This window comes from Podarcis tiliguerta (genome assembly GCF_965153285.1).
Source record: "Podarcis tiliguerta genome assembly, chromosome: 1".
Taxonomy (NCBI): Eukaryota; Metazoa; Chordata; class Lepidosauria; order Squamata; family Lacertidae; genus Podarcis; species Podarcis tiliguerta.
The window spans coordinates 54,234,588-54,252,997 of NC_139534.1; the positions used below are offsets into that span (position 1 = coordinate 54,234,588).

The window sequence follows — 18,410 nt, forward strand, 5'->3', positions numbered from 1 at the left end:
TCCACAGAGAAAGTCTACCCATGGGTCATTATCAAACACGTAGCTCACAGGGGTGGAACCTTAAGAGGGCCTTCCCTTATGTACCTCTCTGTATACTGAGGTATATCAATGAGCCACCAAAAGATGCATAGGTTAGGCTGACCTGTAAGGTAACAAAGCCATCTTCATGGTGGTTCCTCTATTATGAAATTCTCTTCCATCTAAAGTTCATCAGATCCATCTCTTGGCCCTTTCAGGAGGATGGTAAAGACCTCCCCCCCTCCCTCCCTTCAGCCTTCAAGTAAGTTTGTTAAAATTTTCTCCTCACATTTTAACTGGCATCTATCTGTTGGTTATTGCTAGTTTTGGGTGCCTCAACAACAGTGTGAGCCTCAGGCCTTTGGTCTACATGATGCTGCAAGAAACTGTACAGATGAGTCAGACTTACTGTGCTTCACATGGCTCCGCAAAGGCTGGCTCTTCCGTTTCCCTGAAGAATGAAAACATTGAGGTATTTCAGTTCCTAATGGTACTATTCAGGAGAGCATTGCCAGGATGAAGAATAACAATGCTGATTTCTATTTCATTTAAGCAGGCCACGGTTTTCTATTCTGTTCTCCATCATTTTAAAAATAAAAACATTTCACTAATTAAGTGAAGACGACTGACTAAGCTGCAAAGCGTGTGGGCTCTGCTGTCTTTTAATAAAATAGTTCACAGCAGTGCTATTTTTCTAGAAAAGGAGGTGCTGGAACTCATCATGAACACCTCCCTTGTTTTCTTATAATGGCAATGGTGCCCACCTGAGAGGTGCCGGAACTGAGTTCCGGAGAGTTCCAGCAGGGAAAAAAGCCTGGTTCTATGCATACTTACACTCACTATGTTTTTGGGCAGGGCGTTGTTCCCAAGGAAGCGTGCACAGGGTTAGTCTTAGGTTATGTATACACTACGAGCTTAAAATGCAGCTAGGTCATTCTTTTTCTCAATTTGGACCAAAGCTGGTTTAGGGGAAAATGCATCAAAGTGCAGGCACAGGATAGATATGAGTCGTGGCTAATGTCCTGTGCATACTGCTTCCCCAACCAGTGGTGGGAACACACACTGGATGCAGAGTAAATGGGTACACAGCCTCTCTTGGCTAACAGTTAAGAGTCCAGTTTTCCAAGTAACGCTTCTGTTTTAAATTACCTTGCAATATTTCCAGGTTGGAAACTGCAAAGGCAGCTTTCAAAGGGCTTGGAATCAGCTAGTGCAGGAGTATTTCTACATTGCCTCAGGTTCTTTGGGACTTGATGGTCTTTTGAGACATCCTCACCAGAGCTCTACTGATGTACTGAAGTCAGGATCAAGCTAGATGTGATTGCATCAGTCCCATTTTTTTTCACATCTTTCCCATCAACAAGTAAAATGGGTGGGAGGATTTGCAAGAAATATAGAATATGCCTTAATCTGTATGAATCAAGGTTGAGGCATCTGATCAAGTCCTGTATTTTATAATGAGCTTAAAGATATATTTGCAAATGTTTGTATGTTTCATGCCAGGCAGAAACCAGCTGGCTAAGTACTTTGGCAGTTGTTTATCTTCGTGCTCTCCTGAACAAGCCCCCCACCCCCCGATTTATAGCAGTAGCAGGAGACAAGTTTCTCAAAGTTGTAAAAGGGAATTACAGGCTGGGAGCAAAGGTTATACTGACCCTACATATTACAGAATACAATCAAGCTGCAAAAACACTAATTAAGAGTTGGTAAATAGTAAGATTTATTGTTTAACAGAAAATAATACCATGTGCCTCCCATCAGACTCTAGCCATATTTTCCTAAGGTTAAAGGGCAAAGAGCTAATGGGAAAAGCAGCTGGCTGGGAAAGGGGGCTGTAAAATGAAGAATTTAATACCATGAGCCATCTGTTTTAGCCATTTGTTTTGAAGGGGCAGCAGGGGCAAAAGGTGATCTGGTAATTAAGGTGCCTTGTAGAGGCAAATGTAAGATATATGGCTACTTGTCTGCCATTTATGGATAGAAGGAAATATAGCTCTTTGTCTCCCATAAAAGGTAATAGGAAATGGGTGTATCTTTTATTATTGGTTCTAGCAAACAGCCAATAGGAATTTCAACCAGGCTGATTGGACAGAGGCAGCCAAAGGAGGAGCAAGGGGGCTGGGCTGAGGAAATATAAGTGCTGGCCATCAGGGCTGGAGTGGGCAGAGCTTTGGTAACCATATACCACCGTGCCTATCATTCATTTGTCTGACAAATAAATTATTATTTTAATTTCTCTATTGCTGCGTTGAATATTTCATTCCAGCTAAGCGTTAACCACAAGCAGGGTGCTACACCAGTGAGCAACCTGGCCACTGAATTCTGCACTAGCTGATGTTTCCGAACCGTCTTCAGAGGCAGCCTTATGTATAACACATTACTCATATAAAGCTTACTCATAATTTACGGCTGGCCAAAGGCAATGCCAAACCTGATGCAGTTGAAACTCTTTCGTTTCCCTTCCTTGCAGACACTAACTCCTTCTGGTGCTCAAAAGCCACCTGCTCTGTATGCTTGCTTTTGGAGAGACTTATTTGCTAACCTGCCCACTGCTTGTGTACCTCCTTTATGTACTTTATTCAACAGGGAAAACAATGAGAGGCCTGCATTAGCTACTTTGTTATTCTTTACTCCTTGTTGTACACTTTTGAAAACCAATATAATACATTGATATGAAACAGAGAGAGAAGTTTGAGGGAAAGAGGAAAACTTAAGCGAACTTTAAAAAGCTTCCCCCTTATTTCTAAGCCATGCAGTTCACGCTTACATCAAACATTATTTACAAAAATAAATTTATTTCATGCCTTATGCCTCTCATATTTGTACTGCAATGATTTATAAAACATGACCACCTCTCAGCAAATTTTGTATTACAGAGGATACCATTTGTCTTATAAACCAAATCTGTCAACTTGTCCATTTCTGCTATTTCAAGACACTCCAAAAGCCAATCTTGCACCAACTGTCCAGTACAGCTCTCATTTTCTCCAGCTTCTCAAATCAGCTCTTATGTTTCAAATCAATAACTCACTAATTAATATTTCAAATACTTTTGACATCTTTTGCCAGTTTCATCCACAAGTATCTGGTTTGTTTGTTTAATACGACCAATTCAAAATGATGTGCAATGCATAATTTATCTTGCATTAAAAGCCTTATTATTGAGATGATCTCTGTCTTATACCAGGTTCTCCCTGCCCCCCAGTTTATGGATAAACAGAAGTTGAGTCTGGAAACCAAAACAACCCAAGTAGGAGCAGCAGAGGTCAATTAAAAGGGACAATTGACATTAAAAGATCTCGAAGATTATGTTGTTGCAGAACCTGGAACACTATTTCATGCAACCTGCAATTGGAAGATACACCACAGAGGCACCAGCTTGTTCTGCATACCATTCTGATGAGTCTGGTTTTTTTAATTTCAAAACTTGGTTCTCAGCCAATAACGTTTTTACCTTGTATTTTATCTTGGGAGCCACCCTGAGATCTTATGTTGAAGGGCAGTAGAGAAGTATAACAAACAAACAAACAAACAAACAAACAATTAAAAAAAATAAAATTTGATGTTAAAAAGTGGTGACTTGTCAAAGATGCAAACCTTTTTTCATAAGCTGATAATGGTAGTATGCAGTGGCGTAGCGTGGGGGGTGCAGGGGGGGCTGGCCGCACCGGGCGCAACATCTGGGGGGGGGGTCGCTCGCACTCGCAGCTCTCTGCCCATACCTGGCTCACTCACTCTCTCTCACTGCAGTGCTGGCTGTGCGAATCCGATCCGAGCCGCTGGGTCGCCGCCCACTGTGGAAGGGGTGTGTGTGTGCCAGGCGTGCGGTGCGGTGCGGAGAGAGAGCGAGGGACTATCTGGGGGAGGGACAGTGCAGCGGGGGGGGGGGGTGTGCAAATTACTTGCCTTGCCCCGGGTGCTGACAACCCATGCTACGCCACTGGTAGTATGTAGCCACAGTGCGAATGGGCAGCATCAGTAATAGCTCCAGTTAATGACGTGCAGCAATCTGCATGCACCACCAACTTTCTATGCATCTCCACCTTTTGCATATGGAGATATGGCCCTGAAAAATGCATAACCATTGGAAGTTCAGCTAATGAAGAGCCAGAAACCAACAGAAGCTGTGCCATCTAATCTAAAATTATTGCATCAGTTGTGTGTGTGGGATGATGGGATTATCAATTTGAGGGGTTGCTCTAACGGAAAGATACTTAACAAAAAGTCTGAAGGCAAAAGGAAGCCTAACTCATGACTAGGGTATGGTTGAGTGGCAAGCACAGCAGCATGTGGATTGTCAGCACTCCTCAACAGTAATGTGGGGTATTGCATCCTTTATTAGTAATGGATAGAGAAGCAGAATACTGTCGTGTATAACCTCCACATAGTTTCTTTACCTAGTACTTGAGTCTTTAAAATCTAAACGGGCCTAGAATTGAAAAACTTCCCATTCCTTCGGTTTGAAAAGACTGAATGAATACATTTTTTAAACTAGCCGCTAGATGTCACCAAAGATCCATCTATAGGCCATCTGTGCAATGTTATTCACAATATAGGAGATTCAAGCTATTGTTTCTGAACTCTAAGCTAGTGATATACAATAGTTGTTCCTCCAAGCTTCTTTCTTCAAAGCCTTTTTGTTCTGTGATGCCCTTTCAGTTTCACTATTTACCTGAGCTAAATAGGTGCAGCTGCATTTACACATATTTGTCTCCTATTATTTTTGACCCTCTTTCCTCCAGGCACTCCACTCCTCCTCTCCTTTCCCTTCTAACAAAATTTGGGTCAGGGATATGTCTCTGTTGCTTATGTTGCACTGTAAAGCACCTTGTACAGCGGTACCTCAGGTTAAGAACTTAATTCGTTCTGCAGGTCCGTTCTTAACCTGAAACTGTTCTTAATCTGAGGTACCACTTTAGCTAATGGGGCCTCCTGCCGCCGCCGCATGATTTCTGTTCTCATCCTGAAGCAAAGTTCTTAACCTGAGGTACTATTTCTGGGTTAGCGGAGTCTGTAACCTGAAGCGTATGTAACCTGAAGCGTCTGTAACCCTATGTACCACTGTATAATGATGGAGACTTGAGAAATAGCATAGAGCCTTAGGAACTTGAGTCAGGCAACTCCAAAGGAGTCTAAGCCAGGGGTGGGGTACTTCTGGCCCTCCAAATGTTGCTGGGCTACAAGCTCCCATCAATCCCTAACCATTGGCCATGCTGGCTGAGGTTGATGGGAGTTGGGAGTCCCAACAACATCAAGAAGGCCACAGTCCACTACTATGGCCAACCTTGGCTTAAAGCATGGGCCTATAAAACATGAAGATACCTCCAATGGTGCTAAAAACGAAATAATAATAATAATAATAATAATAATAATAATAATAATAATATATTTATACCCCACCAATCTGACTGGGTTGCCCCAGCCACTCTGGGTGGCTTCCAACATATAAAAAAACCACAATAAAACATTATATATGAAGAAACATCCCTATACTGGGCTGCCTTCAGGTGTCTTCTAAAGGTTGTATAGTTACTTATCTCCTTGGCTCAGGAGTCGCTTAACTCCATACACTCCAACATTTCTCTGATGAAAATAGGGACATTCTAAGGAAAAGTAGGACATTCAAATCAGAAACCAGGATGGATTCTGTAAATCCGGGATTGCCCCTGGATAATAGGGACACTTGGAGGGTCTGGAATCCCAAGAAGCTGTGCCTTCATAGACCCACCCCTGTCACTGCTGGGGTTGTGTGGCTGTGGTGGATGCAGCTTCCGTCGAGATCTCGTGGGCAGTGGTGGAGGAAGCTGCTTGGGCACCTGGGGCGGGGCGCCCAGGGGCGGGGCGAGCCATCCATAGGGGCGGGGAACACCGTGAGGCCTCCGGAGTCTGCCTGCCTCCTCCCACTCAGCTGCCCTACAGCTGGGGGGGGGGGAGGCAGCGGGCAGACCGTTTGGGCAGTGCGGCGCTTGTGTGTGCTGAAGCTGCCGCATGGCTTGGGCGCACTGCAGGCCCTGCGTTGAGTGATGCCCAGCATTTTGTCACACCCCCCCTCAGTGGTGACACCCAGGGCGGCCTGCACCCACCGCACCCCCCTTCCTCCGCCCCTGCTCGTGGGATCTCGTAGAGCTCTCATGAGATCTTTTTTTCAGGCAGTGAAACTGGATGGGCCAACCTGGCAATGGGAATGCATTTTCTGTTTACTGGAGGGCAGCAGGCTTGCTCAAGGCAGGGCAGACACACAAGCTTCACCCTCCAACACTTTGCCACAACTCCTTCCCCCTGCCAAATATCAGTGATCTGAGGTGACTACAGCCACATTCACATCATACATTTAATGCACTATGAAATCAAGGCTTTCCTTAAATAATTTTGGGAGCTGTCGTTTGTTATGCTTGTTGAGCCTTATCAGGAGACCCCCCCCCCAAGCTACAATTCCCAGTGTGGTTTATCAATCCCTCTTCACAGGTAGCTCTGGAAATTGTAGCTCTTTGAGGGGAATAGGGCTCTCCTAGCATCTCTCAGCACCCATAACAAACTACAGTTCCCAGGATTATTTGGGGGAAGCCAAGTAGTCTTGCTTGGACTACTGCAATGTGCTCTATGTGGGGCTACCTTTGAAGGTGACCTGGAAACTACAACTAATCCAAAATGCGGCAGCTAGACTGGTGACTGGGAGCGGCCGCCGAGACCACATAACACCGGTCTTGAAAGCCCTACATTGGCTCCCAGTGCATTTCCATGCACAATTAAAAGCGTTGGTGCTGACCTTTAAAGCCCCAAATGGTCTCGATCCAGTATACCTGAAGGAGCGTCTCCACTCCCATCTTTCTGCCTGAACACTGAGATCCAGTGCTGAGGGCCTTCTGGCAGTTTCCTCACTGCGAGAAGCCAAGCTACAGGGAACCAGGCAAAGGGCCTTCTCGGTAGTGGCACGCCCTCCCACCAGATGTCAAAGAGAAAAACAACTACAGTGGTACCTCAGGATGCGAACGGGATGCGTTCTGGAGCCCCGTTTGCATCTTGAATGGAACGTAAGACGTGCTGGTGTGTCTGCGTGTGCGCGGGTCATGTTTCGCTACCTCTGCACATGCGTGTGACGGCATTTTGAGTGTCTGCGCATGCGCGAGTGGTCGAAACCCAGAAGTAACGCACTCCGTTACTTCCGAGTTGCCACAGAGCGCAACCCAAAAGCGCTCAGCCTGAAGCACATTCAACTCAAGGTATGACTGTACCTGACTTTTAGAAGACACCTGAAGGCAGCCCTGTTTAGGGAAGCTTTTAATGTTTAATAGACTATTGTATTTTAATATTCTGTTGGAAACCGCCCAGAGTGGCTGGGGGATAAATAATAAATTATTATTATTATTATTATTATTATTATTATTATTATTATTATGACTCTTTAAAGTGATATCATACTGTTTTAAATATATGGTGTGAATATGGCCTACCTTAGTCTGTGTAATGGTAGGGTGGCCTTGCTGCAATTCAAATTTCCTGTGGATGGAGAATGCCTTTCCTACAGGAATGGGGAAATGTTTGCCATTGGAGTGGGCTTTGCTCTGAGTCTGAGGAACTCATGGCTGAAGTTTCAGTTTAGAGCAGGATGAATTAATGTCCCTTTCCCATAACTTCTGCTGTGTTCTAGCAAATACACCATGCTTTGATTTGCATATAGCTGCTTTCTATAAGCAACTCTCAGTTTAAACTCTATGTTCTGTGTTTTTTCCCTGTGGGGTCAGCAGGGGATAGGACAGATGGCAGGCCCAGACTGGGAAGATGGGGGCGTGTGGCTAACAAGAATGGTACTCATACTCAGAGGTGATTTACTCTGTCATGTATAATATAATAGAAGATAGAAGTGCATGATTAATGTTCTGTGTAGTCTCGGAGTTGGAGATCATACAAGTAGTTTTTCTTCCCCTTACCAATCTCTCCTAGGGAATTTTCTGTAGGCAATTCTTGCTCCTTTCTTGGGAACGAAGACATGCACCATGGAGATTGTGTGCACTGCTTCAGCCTAATGGTCCCAACTCTGGCAAGAAAACAAAAATGAAAACTCCAGGGGTTTTCCCCTTTGAGTGCTTCTGCCTCTGGATTTGAGGTGATCAGTTTAAGGTAATTGACTCATATCTCCGGCAACCATGTCAACTCCCAGCTATACTAATAAGCCCTCGAGGGCATGATTAAAAAGTTATCGCTTGCCAGCCTGCCGTTGTGTAACTTATGCAAGAAGTCTGAAAGTTCTGGCAAATTGGCTCCTCAGTGCCTTGTTAAAATTCAACTCTGTTTCAAAGACGTTACTTTAAATTAGAGAAAGGCAGATGCAGGTTTTCTGGAACGAATGCTGGTTTGGACATCACACCTTGGCATGCCTGTGCCTCATGACAAAAATGACCCACGATCCCCCCTCCTTATTTTTCTCAGATCTGCCCCCTACTTTCCCACAGCATGGTTCTGTCCCTGTAAGCTAATCATACCAGATAAAATGGGCTAGTTCATATTCTCACCAGGATGGTCCCTCTATGCATGATTTTTTTTTTTTTTAAAAATAATTTTCCTTTTTCACATCACAAAGAAAACAATTCAACTCCCAACACATCAATCACTTTTCTTAAAAAATATCAAATCAAATTCTTATAGTTCACTCCAATTCCCCACCCCCACCCACATATTGCCATGAGTTCTCTAGAGGTTTCTAAGCACAATCTTCTTGATGCATGTAATCCAAAAATGGTTGCCACACTTTATAGAACTGATGGAGGTTAGAATTCCCTTTGGTCACATGAATCTGTTATGTCTTCTCAGCCAGGGCTTCTTGTCCATGCTCTGGAGTACTGTGCTTCAAAGTTCAAGCCTAAGGTAGTGTGCCATCGCAGGGCTATTTCCATACATGCTGCCACAAGGAGGAATGTTAAAAGTACTTTATGAACAATTGGTGGAGTAGACATGTCCTTTATTCCAAGTAAAGTAAGCTGAGGGGAAGTTTGCAAGCCCGCTTTGTATATTAAACTCAATTCTTTGAATACCAAAGCCCAACATGGGTGAACAGATTTGCAAAACCACCATGTATGTATGTAAACTCCCCTCCAGCAGGCTGATGTTGCCCCTGGTATCATGTGGGATATTTGCATGGGTAAAGAAGCCACCTATGCAAGTTTCAAAAAGTCTGCTCCCATTCCCTGGGGGGCAGCATTATGGGAGGACCTGTGGGCCTCCCGGTGACCTGGCTGTGGGTGGAGGGATGCTGCCCGCCTCATTGGGACTCCCTGCCATGTCACGCCCCCTGGCTGACCAGTCAGGATGGCTGGGGTGTGTGGTCGCCTGCTGTTTAATTGGACCAAAACTGCTTTTTAAAATCCCCCACAAAAAAGCATGTTCCATTTTTGATTAGAGATTATCACAGGACATAAGTTTTGCTTATGCTAATTTAGATGTATATATGCTTCTGGGCAAATTAAGATGATGAGTGGCTCAATTGTAAGGCACTTTGCAATGTGCCCAGCTGCCCTGTAAGCAATGTATATAGTAATAATAGAATAGAATAGAATAGAATAGAATAGAATAGAATAGAATAGAATAGAATAGAATGTAATAACAGGTACACAGAAAAATTTTAAAAGAGGGAGGCAAAGGCATAGGAGATGCAATGCCCAACACAAAGGGCAAAGGGCTTGGGTTTTCCCTTGCAATGCCACTGCTAGTAGGCTAGCAATAGAATGTCTAGTGGAATGGTTCATAGAACCCTTTCCCCTTAAAAATAAAAGGGAGTGGGGCTGGGCAGGCTTAACCGAATGCATTTATTTATTATTTATTAATTAAATTTCTATACTTCCCTTCATCTGTGAATCACATGGTGGTTTACAGTATAAAAATACAAAAATACATAGCACAATAACATACTAAACAATACCTCTCACAGTTTAATAGGCTTAATTGTCTAATTAGCCAAAGGTTTGGGAGAAGAGGAATGTTTTCACCTGGCACCTAACAATATGTAGTGAGAGCTCAGGTGAGCCTCTTTGGGGAGGGTATTCCACAAATGGGAGCCACCACAGAAAAGGCCCATTCTGAGTTGCCACCCTCCAGACATCTTGTGGAGGAGGCACACAAAGAAGGACCTCAGATGATGATCTCAGGTCCAGTTTGGTTCATATGGGGAGAGGCAGTCCTTGAGGTATTACAGTCCTGAGCCATTTAAGGCTGTATAGGTCAAAACCAGCACTTTGATTTGAGTCCATTAGCAGCCAGTGCAATCAGGACAGGATTGGTGTTATATGCTCAAACCATATTGTCCAGGCGAGCAACCTGGCCTCTGGCCACTGAACACTGCATGAGCTGAAGTTTCAGAACTGTCTTCAGAGGCAGCCTCATATATAACTCATTGCAGTAATCTAGCCTAAAAGTTACCAGAGCACATAAGAGTCAAGAGCCTAGGGGCAATGGGGGCTTTGGCTCCCATAATAAAATATTTGAGGGGGCCAGACCCCCACAAAGTTGATGGGCATTCCCATTCAAATGGTGTGTGTGTACTGTGTCATTTGATCAATTTTGTAGGATGGGTCTTACCTGCCCCCCCACAATATTTTATTCAAGTTGGCACCCCTGCCAGAGCATAGTTGACTGTCAGGGACTGGCCAGATGAGGAGGAGTGGTGGAGACCACCATCCCAGGAGGCTTCTGGGTAGGAGGCAAATGAAGATAGCTGTCAGGATGCTGTCAGCAGCTCCCGGTTGGTTGTCCAGGAAAGTATAAAGACAAGGAAGAGTTTCTTACAGACCTTTTTTATTTCAAATTTTACACTGGGAGGCTATAGAACCTAGCCTTTTGGATAAAGGCATTGTCCTGAGTGAGTCTCCACTTTCCGTTTCTCCCATTCCTTATTTATCATCATCATCATCACGGGTGCTGCTAAGTGCCCTTTGTCTTTGAGCTCTTTGCTCTCCTACTTTTAAGGCTTGCCGGGTTCTGGAATGTTTTCTAATGACAACGTGTCAGCCAGCTGCTGCTCTGGCTCTCCCATTATTTCCCAGCTTTCCCCCTCATCTGCCTCTGAGCTGTGACCTCCCTCAAATCCCTGTTGTAAAAATATAATGTCTTCTTCCTCCTCCTCCCTAGAAGGGTCAGGATAGGGAGGCGCTCTCCACCATTCCTCTGTTGAGATTTCCATTCTGCCTTAAGGAGCAGACATGGAACTGTTGCGTGTCACATGTCTGTTTACATACCAGCACAGGCTGCTGGGAACTTCCGTTGTGTTTATAGCTTTTGCTTTTCTCCGTCTCTCTGTGAAGACAAAGAGAGAGACGACATGTTTCTTTGTCCTGATTTATGATTAAATCGAAAATCCAGATGAAATTAGAAAAAGCTTTCAGAGGCACTATAAACAACTATTCAAAAAAGAAAAAGAAGATGAAGGGAAAGTTGAGGAATATTTGGAATAGAATAGACTGAAGGAAATATCAAATGAGGAAAAAACTCAACTCAACACAAATATAACAACAGAAGAAATAAAAATGGCAATATAACAAGCAGCAATTGGTAAGGCACCAGGCCCAGATGGCCTGATAGCCAAATATTATAAGAAATGATCGGAACAATTGTCTGCACCTTTAGTGGAAGTGATGAATAGTATGAAGGGAATGAAGTTCCGGAGACCTGGAGAGAAGCTCATATCATCTTGCTTCCTAAACCAGACACAGATCCGAATCAAGTTAAAAATTATAGGCCAATATCTCTCCTAAACAATGACTATAAATTAAAGGTAAAGGGACCCCTGACCATTAGGTCCAGTCGTGGCCGACTATAAATTATTTGCTAGTATTTTAGCTAATCGATATTGTTAAAGGTATCGGGTGGTTGCTCGAGAGCAATCAGGCCATATGCCTCACTAGTCTGTTCTAAAGCTTTGTTATTAGTGGGGAAAAAAAAAAACCTTTACAGTGCAGAGCGCCTCTATTCCATGTCTTGCTCATTCACTGGGAGAATCTGAGAGTGGGCGGTCCTTAAATCTTCTCCAGCAGAGTAGTTTCTTGACCTCCAGTCTGCGCCTCCCCTCTCTGCGCGAAAGCCTACTGCGCAAGGAAGCATTGGGTAACGGGGGACCTCCCTCCTCTTCGCTTTGCTCAGGCAAGGTGTCCTGGCACTGCCTTGCATCCTCCGAGCCCTGCATCTCCTCCGCTGAGGAAGTGCTGCTTCCCACGATCTTTGGGGGCTCTCTGTAATCCATCCGCCTTTTCCCCTCTCGCCCCTGAGCCAATGGCAGTTACCTGACAGATATAAACAAATATTAGGAGAGAGAATTGGGAAAAATCAAACCAGCTTTGTGCCTGGCTGTCAACTGAAAGATAATGTTAGAAACATCTTTGACATAATTGAACTCTTGGATGCCAGAAGGGATAAACAAGCGGTGTTAATGTTCCTGGACGCTGAGAGGGCATTCGATAATGTGTCTTGGCACTTCATGAAAAGGAATTTAGAAATCATGGATATGGGAACAAATTTATAAATGGAATTAAATCTATCTATTCTGAACAATATGATAGACGTGTAATTAATAATACTCTTACGGAAAGAATTGAGATAATGAAGGGGACGAGGCAGGGGTGTCCATTATCACCACTATTATTCATAACAACTTTAGATGTTTTGCTGAAAAAAATGGATGAAACAAAAGGAATAAAGGGTATTGAAATTGGCTCCAAAGAGTATAAATATAAAGCCTTTGCAGATGACATAGTGTTGACGCTGGAACAACCAACAAACAGTGCAATTGAAGCAATGGAAAAGATAGAAGAATACGGTCAACTTGCAAGATGGGCACGGGATCTGGCGCATAACATCGATTTTGAGAGGTGGGAGGTAATGTGGAATAAAACAATCAAATTCACAGCGTGTGTGGCACTTAAAGAAAATCTAATGAAGGTGATGTATCGTTGGTACATCACACCAAGTAAACTTCCCAAAATGTATAGAGGTCAGGATAAATCATGTTGGAAATGTAGGGAGAAGGAAGGAAACTTCCTACGTATGTGGTGGACTTGCCCTAAAGTTAAAACCTTCTTTAATTCATTCTATAATGAATTAAAAAAGGTATTGAAGTATAATTTCAATAAAAAACCAGAAGTATTCTTATTAGGATTAATTGATGAGGAAATCCACAAAAAAGATGTAAACTTACTGATGTATGCCACAACGGCAGCAAGAATCCTCCTGGCCCAGAGATGGAAACAGCAAGAACTCCCCACCCTAGATGACTGGCAGATAAAAATGGTAGAATTTGTGGAGTTGGCGAAGTTGACGGGGAAAATCAGGAACCGACCCGATGAGAGATTTCAAAAGGATTGGAGCAAATTTATATATTATTTGAAAGAAAACTGTAAACACCTGAAGACGTTTGTAGCATGAAACATTTGGTAATGAGGAAAGAAAGAGCTAATTTACAAATGAGAGTGTGATTTTTAAATGATTATATAAGGTAAAGAAGTGATTATGTAAATGTGATAAATATGTTAAAGGTATAGGAAAGTCAGGAAAGAGGGAGGGAAGGAGGTTCTGCTCTTTTTGAGTAATAATGTAAGCTCTGGATATGTATTATGAAATGAAATGAAATATGGAAAATTCAATAAAAATTATGTTAAAAATAAATAAATAAATAAACAAACAAATAAATAAATCCATAGTTGTAGTATGCTTCCACAAGCCTCACACCTATTCTGTGTGCGCAGTTCGCTCTGCTGATATAGTGTGCCCTGGCTTTGACGCCTGGGTCGCTGATTTATGTCGGACCAGAGGCTGATGGGTCTTCGCAGTGGGACGGCTGGAAGGAGATGATGCAGCTGGGGCTGGCCAGATGTCCTTGCGACCCTCTGCATGCCGACATCCTCCTCCTCTTCCCAGTCCCTGATAATCGCATGGAAGTTATTTAAGGGTGATGGGGTTCATCTTTTAGGTCAGAACCTGTTCTTGGAGGATCTGCAAAGAGCTCTCTGTTTGACCTCTTGTGTGTTTCGCTGGAAATGAACAAGTGGGAGCTGATCACCTCCTGTGGCATTTGGTATGGGCAGGTGAGAGGAATTAAGGCATGCTTGCTTTAATATCTAAGACATTATTGGGTTGAGGGCACTCTTCAGTCATCTTTCACAGGTTATACCTTGGGATGTCCTTCGGGGGGGGGGGGTCGGGGTCCTACTGGCATAGTCTGAACTATGTCTGAACATCAAGATGTTTGCAGCAGAGAGGGAGGATTCTTTCCAAACATTTCTGTATGGCCGCAGCAAGTGACTCTTGAATATGACCAGGAGCTGGGAAGGATAGAATCCCCCCCCCATATATTACAATTCACCTGCCCAGCTGGGTGTATTTGAATTGCTTAGTCTGATTGAACTAGGTTGGTTTGTAGATCCTTTACTTTGGTATATTTAATCAATATAATCTGTTTACCCGTGGTAATGTTTTTCTCAAGTTTTCTTTCTTGTGTGTTGGCAAACAGGATTTGGCCCAATGAGCTTTTGCACAACTGAGATTTCAAGTCAGCAACTGCAGGATTCCTCCAAGAGCTATGTCCCAAGATAGAGTTTATGCCATCCCCCCCCACTCCACCTCTGCGGCAAAGGCGGGGTGGGAGGAAGATGTTGTCCTTCTGACTCATGACAGAGGCAATGCTTCTTAGGCATTACTTCAGATTGCTGTGTGACAACATTTTTCTTGACTCCACATAAATTCTTCACTTTTTTGTTTGTTGCTGTGGTTCTACAGTTCACAAGGAAAGCAAGGATGGCTCGTGGATGCAGTTTACTGGGTCTTCAATCTTAGGCAGTCAAAATACTTTAGGTCTATAGTGCTGTTTTTCAGTTATGGGCATAATATATTCATTCAGTGAACTAAATATAAGAGATCGGAAGTCATAATCTTAGTTGAGTTTCTATGTGGAAATGTATACCTTAGGTTTAGTGATTGTTTTGGGGGAAAATCATAGCATCTTTGCAATATATTGTCATTAGGTAAGTTTAAAATCCATTTACTCTTATTAAACTGTTTGGCAGATAAATGTCTTGCCATACAAATGCCTGTTATTAAGTGATAATATAAACTTGGAGAATAATGTTGTTATATGCCAGTAAGCACATTTTCTTGCTTTGATAAGTTTTTAATTTCCTTCTTTTAACATGTACATATAATGTTTCCTAGGCTTTACTGTTTAACTACCATCCATCATTCTGGTACTCCTTCATATTTTGAACAGGATTATTTAATCCAAGATTAATGCAATGTGTGCATTGCAGTATATGCAGTAAAAATTTGAGGGGTGGGGCATTTTGATTACGACTGCAATCCTGTGGTCTTTGGGGTGCCTGTCCTGAAGCCATAAGATTCTGCAGATCTTCCTTTCCATGGGTGAAGACAGAGGTCCGCCATAGGAGACGGAGATCTGATGAGGGAGCTTTTCCTGCTGCATCAGTGTTAAGATCTGTTGTTGCTGCTTTTTGCCTTGCCTCCAATGTTCCAGGGTTGTGCTGGGGATGGTAAGGGGAGGTTTTGCAACCATTGGATCCAGAGCCCTCTCATTCCCTTGACAAGCCCCTAGAATGTAGCAGGGGTGGGGGAGGGTACACAGCCCTGATGTTGGCATGCATCATATGGTGGGGTGATCAGAGTGCTGGGCAACCAGGATTCAATCCACCACTCAGCCAGGAAGCTCGTTGGGTGCACTGGCGGAGGAAGAGGAGTGGGGGGGGGGAGCGCACCGCCCCCAGGACACACGCCATGCCCCTGCAGGTGGCGTGCCACGCCCCCAGGGCACGTGCCATGCCCCCGGGATGTGCGCCAGCCCCGTCCCTGCCTGCTCTCCGCTCCCTGGTGCCAGAGCATGAAGCTCCACCACTGGTTGGGTGGTGTTGGGCCAGTCACTGTCTCTTAACCTAATCTACCTCACAGGATTGTGAAGAGAAGATGGGGAGAAGAAAAGCTGTGTATGTCACCTTGAGCTTCTTGGAGGAGAGGCTGGATAGAAAGCCAATCCAATCCAATCCTTTCCGTCAGTCAATTAATCAAAATTCCTTTAAAAAAACTGGGAAAGGAGAGGGAAACTGGGAGAAAGACACTCTCCTCCACCTTGCCAGGGGAATTCCAGCAATGCTTTGGCATTGGCCACTATGCCTGCCTTCCTCTCCTAGGAGGTACAAGAAAATGACTCTTTCCATGGTAACTTCTGACAGTAATATTGTGGTTAAGACCTGAATAGTTTTGAAAAGAGATTAGAGTGCTGTCTCTCATGCTCTTCCATTTTGTGTTCAATTTTATATTTTATGAGGTTTTCTTTATTCTTAATCTCAAAATGGTTTCAAAGCTTTTTCTATTGACCAAAGGAATCTATATACAGGTTTTGACCACATGTGCGGGAGAGATATTCATCAGAAACAAACAGGATCAGGCCATCTATGATTAAAAGTCAGATGCTTAAACAATTGTATATTGTCCTTCAACCAACATTTGTACTTATAAAATTTTTGCTTTGTTTTCTTCGTATTTTAGACATTCTAGCTGACCAGTTTGATTAGGAGGACAATGCAGAAAGACAACACCACAGCAGCAAAAGACTTTTACTTGACTGAACTCTCTGATCTCCCAGAGGTGCGAATCGCCCTCTTTGTAGCAATTCTGCTGACCTACTTGATCACTCTGGCAGGAAATGGGGCAATTCTCACAGCAATAGCAACAGATAGTCACCTCCAGACCCCCATGTACTTCTTCATCAGCAGCCTGTCTTTCCTGGATGTCCTTTGCCCCACAGTAACAGTGCCAAAGATGCTCCAGGTCTTTATGTCAGAGGACAAGACAATATCATTTGTTGGCTGTGTATTACAACTCTTCTTTCTGATTTATGCTGTGGGCACCGAAATCTTCTTGCTCTCAGTGATGGCGTATGACCGCTACGTGGCTATCTGCAGTCCCTTGCACTACACAAACATCATGACGAAAAGGCTGTGTGTTCAACTGACTGCAGGGACCTGGCTAACCGGCTTCATTAATTCCATGATACATACCTCATTGACCTTTACATTGTCCTTCTGTGAGCCCTATAAAATTCACCAATATTACTGTGATATCCCACCAGTAATGGCTGCCTCTTGCTCCTCTACGTACCTCCCTGAACTGGTTCTCCTGCTTGTGGCTGGCATTTTAGGAGGTGGTGCTTTCCTGGTCACTCTGATCTCTTATGTCTATATCATCTCTACTATCCTGCGCATGCGCTCTGCTGAGGGAAGGCGCAAAGCCTTTTCTACCTGTGGTTCCCACCTGACTGTGGTTTTCCTGTTTTATGGGACCACCATTGCTACCTATGTTCGCCCCACCTCCAGCTATTCGCCCAAACAGGACAGAATTGTTTCCATGTTGTATGGGATTGTTACTCCTATGCTAAACCCTATGATCTACAGTCTGAGGAATAAGGATGTTAAGAGGGCCTTGGTCAAAGCATTTCGCCTGAAAAGATTTTAATGAAATTAATGGGTTCAATTATCCCTGTCCTTGAATACTGTCCTTCAAATACACTGTACTTCTAAGCTGAAAGTCACTCAGCATTCCTTCCTTCCTTCCTTCCTTCCTTCCTTCCTTCCTTCCTTCCTTCCTTCCTTCCTTTGAGCCTGTACTGGGAGACTATCATTTAATGACCTGTTATGAAGTAACATATTTACTGAAATCTAATGCGCACTTCTTTTTTTAAAATAATATTTATTAAACGTTTAGGAGTTACACAAAAAGGAAAAGAGAAAAAAAAAAAAGAGAAAAGAAGAAAAAAAAGGAAAATACAGAATTACATAATAAAAAAACAAAAACAAAAGCACAATACATCAAATACACCAAAACACAAAAAACACACAAACAATTAAAAACACCTCCAATCTTTATCCTTATCTTTCATTAACTTATTTCCTCGACCTCCTCACACCTCCCATTTTTGTATTCCAGTTATTAATTAAATCAGCAAATCCTTTCCGTCTTTCACTGCTTTCTATCATTTGGTTGTCTTAGTTTATTTTAACCTTATCTTACCATCAAAATCTTAAAATTTATTTATACTTAAATCCTTATCATATTTCTACTAAAGTCATGTAATTTCATTCCACCATTTCCTAACATTCCTTAATTTTACAGTATTTCTCTAAATAGATTTTTAATTTTTTTCCAATCTTCCTCCACTGTCTCTTCTCCCTGGTCTCGGATTCTGTCAGTCCTTTCTATCAGTTCCATATAGTCCATCAACCTGGTGATCTTCTATCCGAGGCTCTTAACTCTTCTCCCTGTCCCATCTGCAGATCTTCTTCAAAATTATACTTGCACTTTCCATTATCTTCTGCTGAACTTGTTCTCGGTTTCCTTCCTTTAGTGCCGAA

General features: G+C 43.3%; 2 protein-coding genes across 3 annotated transcripts in view; one reads left to right on the top strand and one right to left on the bottom strand.

Moving 5' to 3' along the window:
• LOC310683928 (olfactory receptor 5AP2-like) overlaps nt 1-18,410 on the bottom strand; it is a gene marked incomplete at its 3' end in the record, with an annotated part of 42,155 nt that overhangs the window by 2,865 nt on the left and 20,880 nt on the right. The window contains exon 2 of the mRNA XM_083454407.1: nt 428-469. The remainder of the gene's footprint in view (nt 1-427; nt 470-18,410) is intronic.
• Nucleotides 472-17,514, top strand: LOC310679264 (olfactory receptor 5V1-like; the record flags this gene model as incomplete). 2 transcript variants are annotated; one of them, XM_083444195.1, is made up of 2 exons in its annotated part: nt 472-490; nt 16,549-17,514. In XM_083444195.1, the coding sequence occupies exon 2, from the start codon at nt 16,582-16,584 to the stop codon at nt 17,512-17,514; it is 933 nt and encodes a 310-aa protein (XP_083300321.1). In that variant the 5' UTR covers nt 472-490; nt 16,549-16,581. The 2 variants fall into 2 exon arrangements, with proteins under 2 accessions (XP_083300321.1, XP_083300320.1); XM_083444194.1 differs by lacking the exon at nt 472-490 and adding an exon at nt 14,989-15,017.